General features: G+C 37.8%; 1 protein-coding gene across 1 annotated transcript in view; it reads right to left on the bottom strand.

The window, feature by feature from the left end:
* Nucleotides 1-14,032, bottom strand: part of LOC149302700 (phosphatase and actin regulator 1) — a 122,740-nt gene that overhangs the window by 29,677 nt on the left and 79,031 nt on the right. Inside the window, exon 3 of the mRNA XM_089482321.1 lies at nt 1,918-1,998. Coding sequence (XP_089338447.1) covers nt 1,918-1,998 — 81 coding nt within the window. The remainder of the gene's footprint in view (nt 1-1,917; nt 1,999-14,032) is intronic.

Here is a 14,032-nt window from a genome sequence, read left to right as displayed (position 1 = left end):
ACACTCAACTCTATCCATCAGCTTCTTACTCCAAACCGCACACTGTCCTGGGCCCTGCCGCATCCAACACTACTATCCCTTCTTCCCTAAACATTCATCCCCTGGCATTCCTTAAACCGCTCTCCCATACATCTTACTGTTTTTCTAGAGTAGTTCATATTTCCAAAGAAATCATTACACAACCCTTGGCGGAGCACAAATGTCTCCACATAGGTCCAACCCAAGTCTGACAACAATAGTAGCTGCTGCTGCCAATCATGCTGCATGACCATGTTGGCAGGAAATACTGAAATTTTCACTCCCATGTACAGCGTACCAATAAATGGCAGACCTAAACCAATGCAATGCAGCAGGAGTTCTGAACACATCCAACTATAGTGGTAAATTATGTAATTAAACAAACGTATCCTCACTTATCCCTACTGCCAGCTGTGTTCCTTATGTGCTACATGTCTGTCTGCCAACTATCATATTAAAGAACAGAGCTGACCAATAAGGCTGAAAATGTTTTTGTTTAATTTCCAAAACATAATGAGGAACTGTACATTTCATCACCCTAAACTTAATTAATGATAGCACGTTTATTTGATGTGTATTGAAAGAAAGCAAAACGAAGATACAGTTATCATACACTGAGTTAGAGTTGGCAAGGATACAACAACTTATGGTTACGGCTAGGGCTGCAACTAACGATTATTATGCCCCCTGATATGCCACTCTACCCCCCCAGCTATGCCTTATGCCCATATATGCCACTCTGCCCCCTGATATGCCCCTATATGCTACTGTGCCCCCTGATATGCCACTCCGCCCCCCCAGATTTGCCTTATACCCCTGTATGCCACTGTGCTCCATGATATGACTTATATCCCCCGATATGCAGCAGAAGCAGAGATTGTCTGTGTGCATCACACAGACACACCCCAGCTGCAAGAGAGGAGGATCCAGGGCTCCTGCAGCGCTGTGGGGGATCTGGGTCTTAGTGTTATAGTCACTATAAGACGAGGGGTATTTTTCAGAACATTTGCTCTGAGAAAACCTTCATTTAATATTCGATAAAATCGATTCAACTAATCGATAATGAAAATAATTGAAACGATTATTTATCAATTAGTTGTTGCAGCCCTAGTTACGGCAACTCTCTGGGACAGGATGGAGCTAGTCAGACCTTTTTTAAGGAACTGTGACTAGAAATTGTGCATGCCCTTCTGATATGTACATGGCTTGTGCTCTAAAGTTATATTATATACATGATAGGCCATGTGACATTAATAAACATAAGGTTATGCATTTGTTATGTATACACATTCTACCTCGCAACTTAAGCTATCATATTAGATGTAATTTTTGGTATCCACAAGAAAATAAATGATATAGTTGTATATCAATCTCAGTGATGGTACTAAGAGTACCTGCAAATATGAGCTGTTAGAGAAGAGCAAAGTGGAACTGACACTGTCACAGCTTTTAGAATAAGTATATTCATGAATATGGTTTATAAATAAAAAGCACAACCTATCTAATAATTGTGGAGATATTTAAAGTTAATCTGACGGAAGCTGAGATGAGTGGCCCAGAACAGCACAGCCAGCTGTATCTGATCATTTTCTTGTCCTCAAGTTCTCTCATTTTCCTCAACAACAACCAGCTATTTAACAAAAAGACAGATATAACTTAATAGGGATAAATAATCAAGCAGATGTTTGGAGCAGAAGGATATATGATCTCTTAGGAACAAAATGTGGTAATAGCAAAACACCTTGTTTATTCTCTTCCAAGACCACGTGTAAAAATTTCGTCTTTTTGTGTTTTTGGAAATCAAGGGAAAAATGGACACCAAGACTGTATAACAAAGCTGATATATAATTACAGAAAAAATACATATACTTTTGCAGCCAGAAGATGAACTAATCTTACCTTTGTCGTATATTTCCTTCAAGACACCTCTTTTTATAAGTTCCTCTCTGCTTTGCCTCATTGATATCTTCCTTTCCAGCGCTGGTAAGAAAAAAAAGGTATCGAAATTGAATAAAATTTTCATAAATAATGATAAGCTTATTTATTGTTATGTGTTGCTCATGCTATCTTGTATTTTGCTGGCCAAAATGTTTGCATGTGTACCGATCAAATTGCTTGTCTACATTCATTATTTCCTTAATAGTTCTCTGTGCATGAGTGTGCATGACAAATACACCATAGACAAGAAAAAAATATATCACAAGTAGCTTTGGCTTGATTTTCTTAGCTACGCCAACATTAACTTCTATTTTTCCAAAGATGTATAGATCAAATATTGCGCTGTCACCATTAGCCGTTAATTTAAACATGTTTATACAGTATGCACAAACTAACACTCAACGAATCCGTTTAGATTCAACAGACAAATGTAGTTATTTCATTCGAACATGGCTTGGGTTACAATGCAAAAAAAGGCCCACGCAGGGACCATAAATATGCCCTCTCCTTATTAGTTCATATATATCTATTTGCTACTGTGCCATCTCCGAATAATAGCATTTTCAGACAGGTAAGCACGCATGGAGAGAAACAACGGGATGTTGTCAGCAACCTTTCATTCACAGATGCTGATTTTTTGTGACAAAATAAATGATAATCACTTCTCGGAGATCACAATCAGACACGATGATTGGCACAACCCTCAGAAAAGGGCTGATAAAGAGCTGTAACAAGACTCACTGAGGTGCTTCTCAGCAAGTGAGATAAGGTATCTGGCATCTGTATAAATAAGGAATGAGCTTCTGCGACACATCAGGGGTTCTGCCGAACAGGATGAATGAGACACACAGATGTGATAAACACCAGTATATGACAGCCACACATATCAGGCAAGAGCATAGCACATGAAACACCAGAATGAAATCCTACAGAACATTTATTTAAAGAACAGGTTTAAAGCACAGGTGTGCTATTACTGTAAGGAAGGAAACGTGTATACTTCCCCCCCCCAAAAAGCTATTAAAATACAAGATGTTTCAGATGAATTTCAATCATACAAGATGTTTTAGATGTTTCAAGATGACATTAAAAAATCTTTTTTTTTTATTACATACAATACAGCATTGTGATGAAATTTATTTTTTTTATTACGTCTTTTTAGGACAGTAATCTACCTTTCCTTGTGGTAATCTGCGAGACCTAATCTTTCTTTTGCAGGAGTTTGATTTGTAATTTCTTTCTTGGCACCTAGTGGCCGACGGTGATATATACCTCTTCTTGATTTCCATAGATTGATTAAATCAGAATCTGGCAGTTACCTAGAATGGCGCACAATTTACTGATTTATTTTTTCTTATGCTTGGCAGATCTGCTTCCTCAGTGAACTAGTAACACTCCGACAGAGACAATAAGCTGGGCTTTCTGCATGTCTCGATGTGTTTGTGCCTACTGCTCGCCTCCACTGTTAAGGCGGAATGTTATCACAGCCCTGTCATATAACATGGCCAAGTACATTGTCCATTTGCAAAAATCTTGATGGAGATCCCAAAAGCTTACATGATATTTTTTTTTTCTTTTTCACCATTAAGAGGCTAGCTCTGTCAGAACTATGGCCTCTGGCTAGTGGTATTTAAGGAAAGATGCAGAAAAAAAGTAGATTTTCATCTTAACCTTGTCGAGGAAAAAAGCAACAACTTTAGTTTAATACAACATTTACAGAATAGCTGAGCTTGACTTCTGTTGTCCCACTGTGATTTAACACACCGAATGAAATACTACGGATCTGTAACTACCTCCAATACATAACACTATTCATTTACACCCTCGTCAAGCTGACTGATTTAGAACACAGTCGTTACTACTCGACTATATAAAGCATGCTACCGCTTTATAGAAACACATTCTTTACTGCTCTAGTTTAGCCACCTCCTCTGAAACCATGGATTATCATTATTACTCCCAGCACTGCCTATCTGTGTTTTCTATGCCTTTTAAGTATGGTTATCAAAAGGTTTGCTTAAGATGAAAGTCAAATAACAGCAGATGTAGGGCAGAGAATAGACAGACTATACCAAAGGCATGCCACGTAAATCAGAGCACATTCCTAGGAAAATCAAGCTGTTAATCTTCATGTTTAATTATTCATTCTTATGTAACTCCAGCAGCTCTACACCAAATAGCTCATTTTCAAACCACCCGACCCATGATCTCTGTAATATATCTACTAAGGCCTGCACAACTAGAAACTTTTTAAATGATCTGAGCCAGAAGCTCTTTAAAATATTAACCTTAAAATAACTCATTGCAAGTTTCCTGGTGGAAACTAGCCAACTGTTAATAACTTGTTCTAACCCCAATCTTCCTTATAACTAGAATTTATAAGATGACCTTAACTGAGACAGGATGGTGTGAAAACTTTGAAAGGTTTGCAGATCTGCAATATAAACCAGAAACATGAGAATTAATCACTACTAATTGGTGGATTGAGATTATAACCATTCATCAATCCTGGTAAAATGCTATAACCTTTTATAGTTTAGGTCAGGTCATGATATGGTTTGCCAGAGTTTGACCAATGTTTTATTGATGCAAATTACAACTAGTTTGCTAGAAAGAAAACCAACATTTCTACAATATTACAATCAGAATTTGAAGACTCAATTTGCTATTAAAAGCTTATATTGTGGGAGGTGCAGCTGGAGATATTTTTCCAACAGCTTTCACAGTTCAGAATTAAAAGATTAGTCCTTCGCACTGTCTGTCACCTAGATGCAGAGCCACTGGGATCCCATTATCAAAACACACAAGAAATATTTGATATGGATACTTTAAAATGGTTTAGAGTTACTAGTGTTGACCAGCTATACCTACAGTGGGATCACACACCTTGTCGGATAATTATATACACTCTACCAGTAGGTAGCTTGAAGACCCAATGGTTTGGTTTCGCCTTTTTTTCAGTACTACAATTGATGGGACAACCCTAGTGAGGTGTAATGGTGGTTCTCTCTATAGTGTCTCTAGTTTATAACAAAGAACAGCTTATAGTAAAATATATACAGATGAGTTCTCTATACAGTGGTAAAACAACAGAGCATGTGACACATAATCCCTGATGATCAGATAAACACTATTGGGTTTATTGATTAAGCATGGTATTACAGGAGAGTTCAGCTTCAATATATCATATGAGCTTAATTGTCAAAAAACAACAGGATCTGTTGAAAGTCTGTAGCAAAGCAGTCCCTTGTAACGAGAATTGTTCATCGATGGCTGTGAAGAGCCTGTCCAATCCCTCCGACACGCAGAGGATATCTCTAATATATCTCCAAGATTAGTACGATAGGACAAAAAGACCACTGGGTAACAGACAGAAGGAACAGTGTGCAAGACGTTGAAAATGGGTTAACGGAAAATGAGACATACAGGAACGGTCTCCCAAGTTTCCCGACAGTTATTGCTGGCTCCCATGATTCAACTCAGTTATGTCCCACCGCTGCTTAATCAGAAGTCCTCTTTCAACGTGATGAAGCTGCTTAGTAAATAAAACTCATTAATCAGTTTGATTTTCCAAGGCCAAAAGCCTGTGTTTTTTGTATGTATTCTAAAAGGCAAAGAGAGGCATTTGCATATCTTGTTCACACAGCCAATCTATCTACTCTCACCTTCTTTCAGGCTTTTTTTCCACATCCCTTTCAAGTCCCTTTCAACGGCAAGCTTAATTATACTGGCACAGCCCCCCTTCTATGTGGAGAACAGAATGATAAAGAAGTCACAAAAGAGGGTCACAGCTCTTTGTATGTGTGTTTGTTTCCAGAGCTGAGAAGAAACAGTTTGACTGAATAAAGAAAAAAAAATAATAGGCAGATACATCCTGTAAAAGAAGATGATTTTTAACTCAATTTCTCTTTACTGCTAAATGGAGAGAGCACCTTTAGAAAGTCGAATGGATACAGCTGTATTACCCCAAGAACAAAAGGAGGTGAAGCTGATACTCCCAGCACCCAGGTGTAATAGGACATTAATATGAGATGATTTTGTATATATCTCCGCTATTATATTGTCTTCATATGATCTAATATTTTAATATTAAAACTAAGTGATGTTTTCCTTTATGAAATCTTAATTAAACCTGGTTCTTGGCCTATCTTGGATTATGTATAGTCAACCCCTTCAAGATCACTCTGATGGTGTCCACAGATTTAGAGATTTTCACTTTAAATCTCATCTACTTATGGTCCTCATAAGAAATCAATTATGCCTTACTCACACAGCACTGCCTATACTCAATCGGTAGCATCAATCTACTCCCACCGCTAGCCCCAAGTATTACATTACCTGCTTCCTCAATCAATTCTCCCTTTTAGGTACCTGACCGGAATAAGGTCCAGTGCTTGGACTGTGTTCACATAGCGAGGAGTCACACAATGGCCCTTATTTCTATGATTAATGGCTTACGATTTTGCAGTTACAGTAAAGAACATTATCCCCAGTGCTACTAGCCTGCAGCAATTATTTCACACACACAGCAGATAGAAAACAATGCATCAATATGTCAATAACTCTTAATAGAGAACACACCAGAGGGTGGGAAACAGAACATGCTATCTAGAAAATCATCTAACCGCTTTCTTTTTTGCAAGGGTAAATACGCAAGGAAAACAGTTAATATTGTAACACTCCAAAATTAAGAAGTACTGAAGATGCATATATCAAAGATGTTCTAGTACTTTGATACAAAGCAAACTGACCAACTAGAGGAAACTTTATTTGGATTACTGAGCCGTGACAAATATTTTCCATGCTATGGTGCATAGATTTATTCAGAAAAGGCAGTTTCGGTGATTGACTTCTATGCATGCATTACTAGATTCTTTGATGAAAGCAAATCAAACCTGTATCATCCCCAGCCACCAGCATTAACCTTTACAATTTCTTCTGTAAGGCTGTCCCATTTATCTACCACACTCTCAGTAAAGTAAAAGCATCATCATTATTAATATTATTTATTGTTTTATATAGCGCCATCAAATTCCGTAGCGCTGTACAATGGGTGGACAGGACAGAACAAGTATTATGTAACATAACAATTTGACTTACAGAGACAACAGGTGAGAGGGCCGTGCTCAAACGAGCTTACAATCTAGAGGGATTTAGGGTGTACTACACAATAGATAAAAGTGTCGTTGTTAGGGATGGACCAGCCACACTAGTAAAAGTATTGCAGGAGATGGAGTAGGAAAGGTGCGCTAAAGGAACATGGGAGGGCGTTAATGTGCTATGTTGTAGACATCCTTAAAGAAGTGGGTCTTGAGGGATTTTTGAAGGAATATAGGCACGGAGAAATGCGGATAGGCCGGGGGAGAGCCTATCCTCTGGAATGGGCAGGCCTTGAGAAATCTTGTAAGCGTGCATGAGAGCTGGAGATCAAAGGAGAGGATAGAAGGAGATCATTGGATGAGCGGAGAGACCGGTTATGAGCGTATTTAGAGATGAGTGAGGAGATGTAGGAAGGGGAACCATTGTGAAGGGCTTTGAAAGTAAGAGTAAGGATTTTGAAATGAATCCTGAAGGCAGCCAGGGAGGGAGAGACTGACAGAGGGGTGAGACATTAGTAAAGCGATGAGTGAGGAAGATAAGTCTGGCAGCAGCATTCATGGTGGATTGCAGAGGGGTGAGACAGTTAAGAGGAAGACCACCTAAGACAGAGTTACAATAATCAAGGCGGGAGATAATAAGGGCATGCATGAGAGCCTTAGTGGCGTCCTGTGTTAAGGGACGAATGTGGGCAATGTTTTTAACATGTAAGGCTCTGACCCTCTAGTTTTAGACTATGACCTCTTATCGGACTAGGAAGATGAAAGATGAAAGGAACTCTATCACTAGATTACCAGGGAACATTAATGTAGTTTAAACACTTTGTTAATGAAGACTAGTCGTCCTAGAAAAGAAACATACACCAGTCATGGAGCGGGTCTGTCTTAACAGGAGCCCGAGAGGTGCCAGTAACTTTTGAGTTAGAGGACTTTAAATTGCATTAAAGTATCGCATATGACTCTAAGATGAGTATGTCCTATTCAAAACCTAAAAGCTTTATGGGTTATTTGTATTTTAAGACAATCATCCAGGCTATGAACCTTGCACAAATAAATATAGTGTGGTACAGTTAACGTTCTTTCCTGGGGTGCTATAAATATATAAAACATCACTGCTGAAACAATGTTATATAATTCCAATAGTCAATAATAATAAATATACCCCGCATTCCTGCTATCACATGGCACACTTTTATTTAATTTACTTACTTTGAAGGTATATAAAATAGATGTCTTCATATACCCCAAATATTATACTATATTATTTAGCACATCCTGAACTTTAGTCACATATTTTCAGATTGGTATGCAGACATTTGGTTTCATAATATAACCATGTTTTCAATGTCATGTTTCATAAATACTTTTTATTATATCTTCTTTATTCACACACACACACACACACACACACACACAAGAAGGAGGAAGAAGGAGCAGAAGAAAATATGTAATCTCCCATCCGCCTGAATTCTTAGAAATGAAGATGTCGTGATAACCATAGTCCTAGTAAGTCATAGACACAGATCTAATAGTAACATGAAGCGGTATAAACCCTAACTTCCAGGAAAAAGCGTTCTACAGACAAGTCAAGAGCTTGTTGGCGAGATTAGAATTCTCTTCATGTCCTGCTGCTGTATGTGGACAGTGGTCTTCCAAACTATATTTAAAACCGTGATTATCCTAAATGAAACAACTAGACCTGTTCAAGCGTCCAAGCAAGTACATCCAAACATATTGAATTGCATTTCAGGAAGTGACAGCAGTAGACTTGAGACATAGCAGCTGTTGGAAAGACCAGACCATCGGAGTGCTTGGTATGCTGTTAATCCACATAATGGTCACAGTTTACCCAAGTTACCCCTCTCAAATTAAATTAACATAATAGTTATCTTCCGGTATAGCATGACACTCCGATGTTGTGACATCTACTGTAAAGTAGGTGACTGTTTCTTACCATACTTGGCCAGCAACATGAGCAGACAAATTTCAGATCAGTCCAAATAAGACAGAAGACTGGGCCTGATTTCCACCTGTTGGTTCTCTTGCCAAATGCCCTGAATCACTCACTCCACAAATAGCAAAGGGGCAATGTGGCCCAGTGATAACACAAATCCATCTGTGTACTGGTAACGTAACATGAAATTACATCATAGATGCTGTTGTGTTCAAAGAACCACTAAATGGCTCAATGATTTGGTCCACCCATTCTACAGACATGTTAATCTTTAGGGGAGATGATGTAGGAGCAATCATATTTTTTCCCCTCTGGTTTAAACACCCCTCAGGTACCAAAATGGCAAAGATGTGGTACACTTCTCATTAGAGCAAGTAATTTTTTTATTTTTTTTTTACAGGTTTTTTTAAACTGAACTAATATTTACAAATTAGAGGAAGCCTGTGATATGTTGTCATGGATTCCATATCATCTAGCAGCACACACTAGTTAGATGGACCAGTGAGAGGTTTTAGACAGGTGACACATAGACCATGCGCACCATGATGTTCTTTACCGTAGCAATTAGAATTGATGAGATGCTCTGATCTTTCCAAATGACTCATAGCTTGATCCCAAGAGTTCCTCCGACCCACCTGTGAAGACCTGGATCCTATAACCATGAGTACAATGAGTACAATAAAACAAAGGTATCACAGCTCTGGGAAAAATCTGAACATCACAAATCAATTTCTTTTTAGTTCAGATCCCTACCCCACAGCCTAGTTATTTAAAAACACAAAAGGTTATGTTGATGTGCTCTTACTTTACAGAATTAAATGTATTTCACACTTGCATAGTTCTTTGCTAATAATTTTGGGGCATCATAGATCCTGGGATAGCTAAAGCAACTTGTTGATCTTATTAAATGGCAGTACCATATAATTATTTAAGTATGGCTAGGGAAACAACTCGACACATTGATATGTACAGTATACAAGAGTTGGAGAGATTAAACACTTGAGTGCCAAATAGGAATATAAGAATAACCAAGTCGCTCTATTTTATCTTGGCTGATAATAAAGGCATGACAGGAGCAAGTTATCAACGTAACTATTTTTTTCTCTCTGTCTTCCCATGTTGGTCCTTATAACAGCTCCCCCGTGAACTTGAATGTTTAAAACCCTATGGGAGAAACACTTAATCAAGTAAAGCTTTGGGTTAAATAGTTCTGTAAGCATCAAAGTTTAACCTTATTTTTCCTAATTAAACTTTTACCACGGTGAAACCAATGCCACTTTAGAAAAATTGATTCACTTCCAGAATCTTAAAATAAAAATGGCGTAACAAAATTTCAATGTATCATTTGTAACATGAGAGAGTTGGTAACAGGTCTGAATACTTCCAAGGCACAGTAATTGAAAGCTCCATGGAAACCCTGTAGTTATTATTATCATATTTTTCATAGTGCTTACAATTTACAACATGCTTTACACAGTAGATGGATAAGAGAAACTCAAACTTGTGAACAGAGGCAAAGAGATACAGAACGTAAAGACGGAACCCTTCACAAGGAGAAGGGAGAGGGGTTCAGAGGTAGTGGAGATACCTAGTGCAGTTTGGAGAAGATAAACATCAATTAGACAGGTGATCTAAATGGATGAAAGAACTCTTGGAGACAAGAGTTGAATAGGCTAAAGGCATCCTTGACAAGATTCGTTTTTTGGTTTTCCATGAATATTGCAAGGGAGAAAGTTGATAGTTAATGTTTTCATTTATCTATCAAGTACCACCATAATACACAGACGGCCATTAGTGGTATGACCACACAATGAGCATGCAATTAAATAAATGTGATCAATTGCCCCATGCCCGGCGTGTAGAGGTTTCTTGAAGTAGCAACGGCATCCCAAAATCGAAACAGTTAACATGCTTACAAAGATACAAATGACTTGTCTACCCATTGTAACCTCTTGATTGGCTTCATGTTGTTGAAACATGAACCATTGGAAAGCAAGAAGATAACCAAGGTTATCCAAAACTAGTAATAGTATCTATTTAGATATATCATTTTCTAGGTCCACATATAAAAATCCTGTATGGGACATTAAATTCAATTGAAAGGTCTTCAGTTGGATAGCACACTGAAAATAAATGATCAATCGAACAAATAGGTTGGTTTATTTAGTATTAGAAATTATGATCTGGAACAGTGAGTAATATTGATTGAAACAAGTCTGCGGGGGAAATGGCTTCAGTGCCATGTTTATAGGCTAGAAGGAAAATCAGTTTGGAATTCAACAGACTGGATGATAAAAGTGATAACTGAGCCCCTAATATTTATTTTAGAAAAGATGGTTCCAGTGATTAAATGGAATACAACAAAAACAAATGGAGGAAAGTACCATAAAAACATAAAAAGTACTTCAAGATTCTGAAAAATAGAAAATCAGCGCACATCTAGATGGGGTAAAAAGTGGAGCTATATTGTTCTATAATCCCACTACATATTGCACTTATTCACACCTTGTTATTGATTGATAATTCAAACTCTGACCTGCAAACACAACTGTCTCAATGGGACCATATAATTCACTTGTGGTGATGTTACAAACTTGCATCAAGAATAATTGGTAAGTATCCATAAAAACAAGATCCTAAAGAACAAACACAAAAAGTACACAACAACTCTAACATAGATCACTTCCTGGCAAGTGGGAACATATGCTTTCATTCTTTAGTTTCCATGTACTTGAACATGTGCTAGTAATTAAACATGATGAATGATCACACTTGTCACTTTACAGCCATGAACATGCATACATAAATTGATATAGGATCTCTGAGTGCCATCGATCAAAGATAAAATATTAGCTGTATACTGCACCCAATGATAATCAAGGTATGGCGAAGTGGCGCAGCATAAAGATTATCCAAAAGAGAAATGCCTCTCTGTACTAATATATATATATATATATATATATATATATATATATATATATATATATATATATATATATATATATATATATATATTACACATATTTACAAACATGTATAACATGCAAACAGTATACAGAGATACCAAATGCAGATTTACAGCGCAGAATCCGTCTACATAGTTTCCAGTACAGCTTATGTATTCAGAGCGGGAACAACCACAAATATTTTTTCCATGTGAAACAGATCTGCCAGAAAGCAGTTCATTCAGATCTGTCAGAGGATCCTGGGTGATTTACCAAGGTCAGCTAGGGACAGGATTGTCTAGTTATAATTCCCACTGACATGAATGAGAGTTCGGGCAAAAATAAATCACATACCCTCTAACTGACCTTGATGAATCATTTCTTGAGTAAGAATGAGAAACATACCTTTTGCTGAGTTTACTACTTCACAAGATGCATATTCACTGCCTGTATTACCATCTGATGGTTCAAGAAATAATACAATTCATTATTGACTGGGTGACATACCTCTAAACGTTTTAAATGGCCACACTTTAAATGGGACACTTTGTTTTAGGGGTGCGGTTAGGGGTTATTTATTTCCTTTTATGAGCCAGGTCCAAACTGGCCATCTGGTACACTGGGCCAATCCCAGGTGGGCAGCTGGCCGACAGCACTCCATACTCAACAGATTAGTTGCCTCCAGATATGCCCGGATGCACAGTGTGTAGCTGCCACTGGCCTAAAGGTGTCAGGAGTATTCCATCATCAAAAAACTGAGAAAAGTAAAAGGATTCCTAAAACTTAAGCTTTAGTCAAATGACTGTTGGCTATCTCTAACAAAATTAGACCTGCCAGTCTACACTTCCTGAAAGGTCCTTCTAAAATCTCAAAAAAATCCCAAAATTACTCACCTGACCTAGGCAATAGGATTATAACAACAACCTGATTTAGACATCAGGATAACTACAATAGCTATGAATGCAAAAAGAGACCCGTCGCATCAAGGGAAGCTCTGCTTAGTCAGGGGTATTGAAAACCCTTCTGGCCAAGGGCACAAAATGTAAAGGTCCCTGAGTTGGTGTTGATTGGTTGAGTGGATGGGGGCTTGTCTAGAACAATCTAAACCTCATTCAGTGCTCCTGATTGGAGTACTGGAAGGTGTGACCTATCAAGTTTACTCAGCTAACAAGATGAATGGAGTATATCGAGGAACTGCTTAATGTTGAATGGTGTATACCAAGCAACTAGAGGTATTGATGTGATTGGATCCTGCCTTGACTGTAATGATCTACATGAATTTCAACATCAACAGATGATTGCAACAGCAATCCGAAAGTAGCCATTCTTCCCAAATTAGGTTTAATAACACATTACAACATTACATGTGAAACAGTGTATTTTCCAATCTCGCCATATGCAACTGTGTTTTTCCAGATGTCACTCAGTTGATGAAAAATACTGGGCAGGTATTTTTGCAGACATAAATTCCTGAGATTTAATTCCCATTTTGTACTTCTTGATAACAGCGGTAGTGGCACTAGTATTTTTGTTAGCTTTTCCGTCATCCCCAGTCTGGCCATGTACTGAGCAATAAAGAACAATGCATTTTATTTGCGTAACAATTTATAAACATGGTTTCTATATATGAGTAGGGCTTTTACGGCTGTAGAATGTAGTTCTACAAGAGGGCACCGGGAAGAGATAAAGGGATAGAGGAATTCGAGATTCTATGGAATTTGACACTTATAGGATATGGGAAACAAAGACAAGAGCTAGGCCAGTAACAGTGGTAGGACATTTCCCATGATGCTTGGCCATGCAATAGAAGATCATTGTGGTAATTAAAACAAATAATAGACTACTTGCTACTGGCTACATGTTCTAACTCTGTGCATTTTCAAGACAAAGCAGCATGCATGAAGTACTAACAATAAATGGATTTGATAATTCCTCTTTGCCTACATTTGGTATCAGAACAAGTCATCCATATAACACAGCTTGGTAGGTCACTGTAATCTTTGATAAGATTATTTGAAAATTAATTTCAGTATCTGCAAGGTAGCCTATCACTAAAATAAAATTCTGCAGCTTTAAAAACT

Source organism: Sceloporus occidentalis, unplaced genomic scaffold (assembly GCF_023333645.1).
Source record: "Sceloporus occidentalis isolate IW3139 unplaced genomic scaffold, rSceOcc1.0.p SCAF_18, whole genome shotgun sequence".
In the NCBI taxonomy this organism is placed as follows: Eukaryota; Metazoa; Chordata; class Lepidosauria; order Squamata; family Phrynosomatidae; genus Sceloporus; species Sceloporus occidentalis.
The sequence above is the reverse complement of the archived record's forward strand: the minus strand, read 5'-3'. Positions and strand labels throughout refer to the sequence as shown.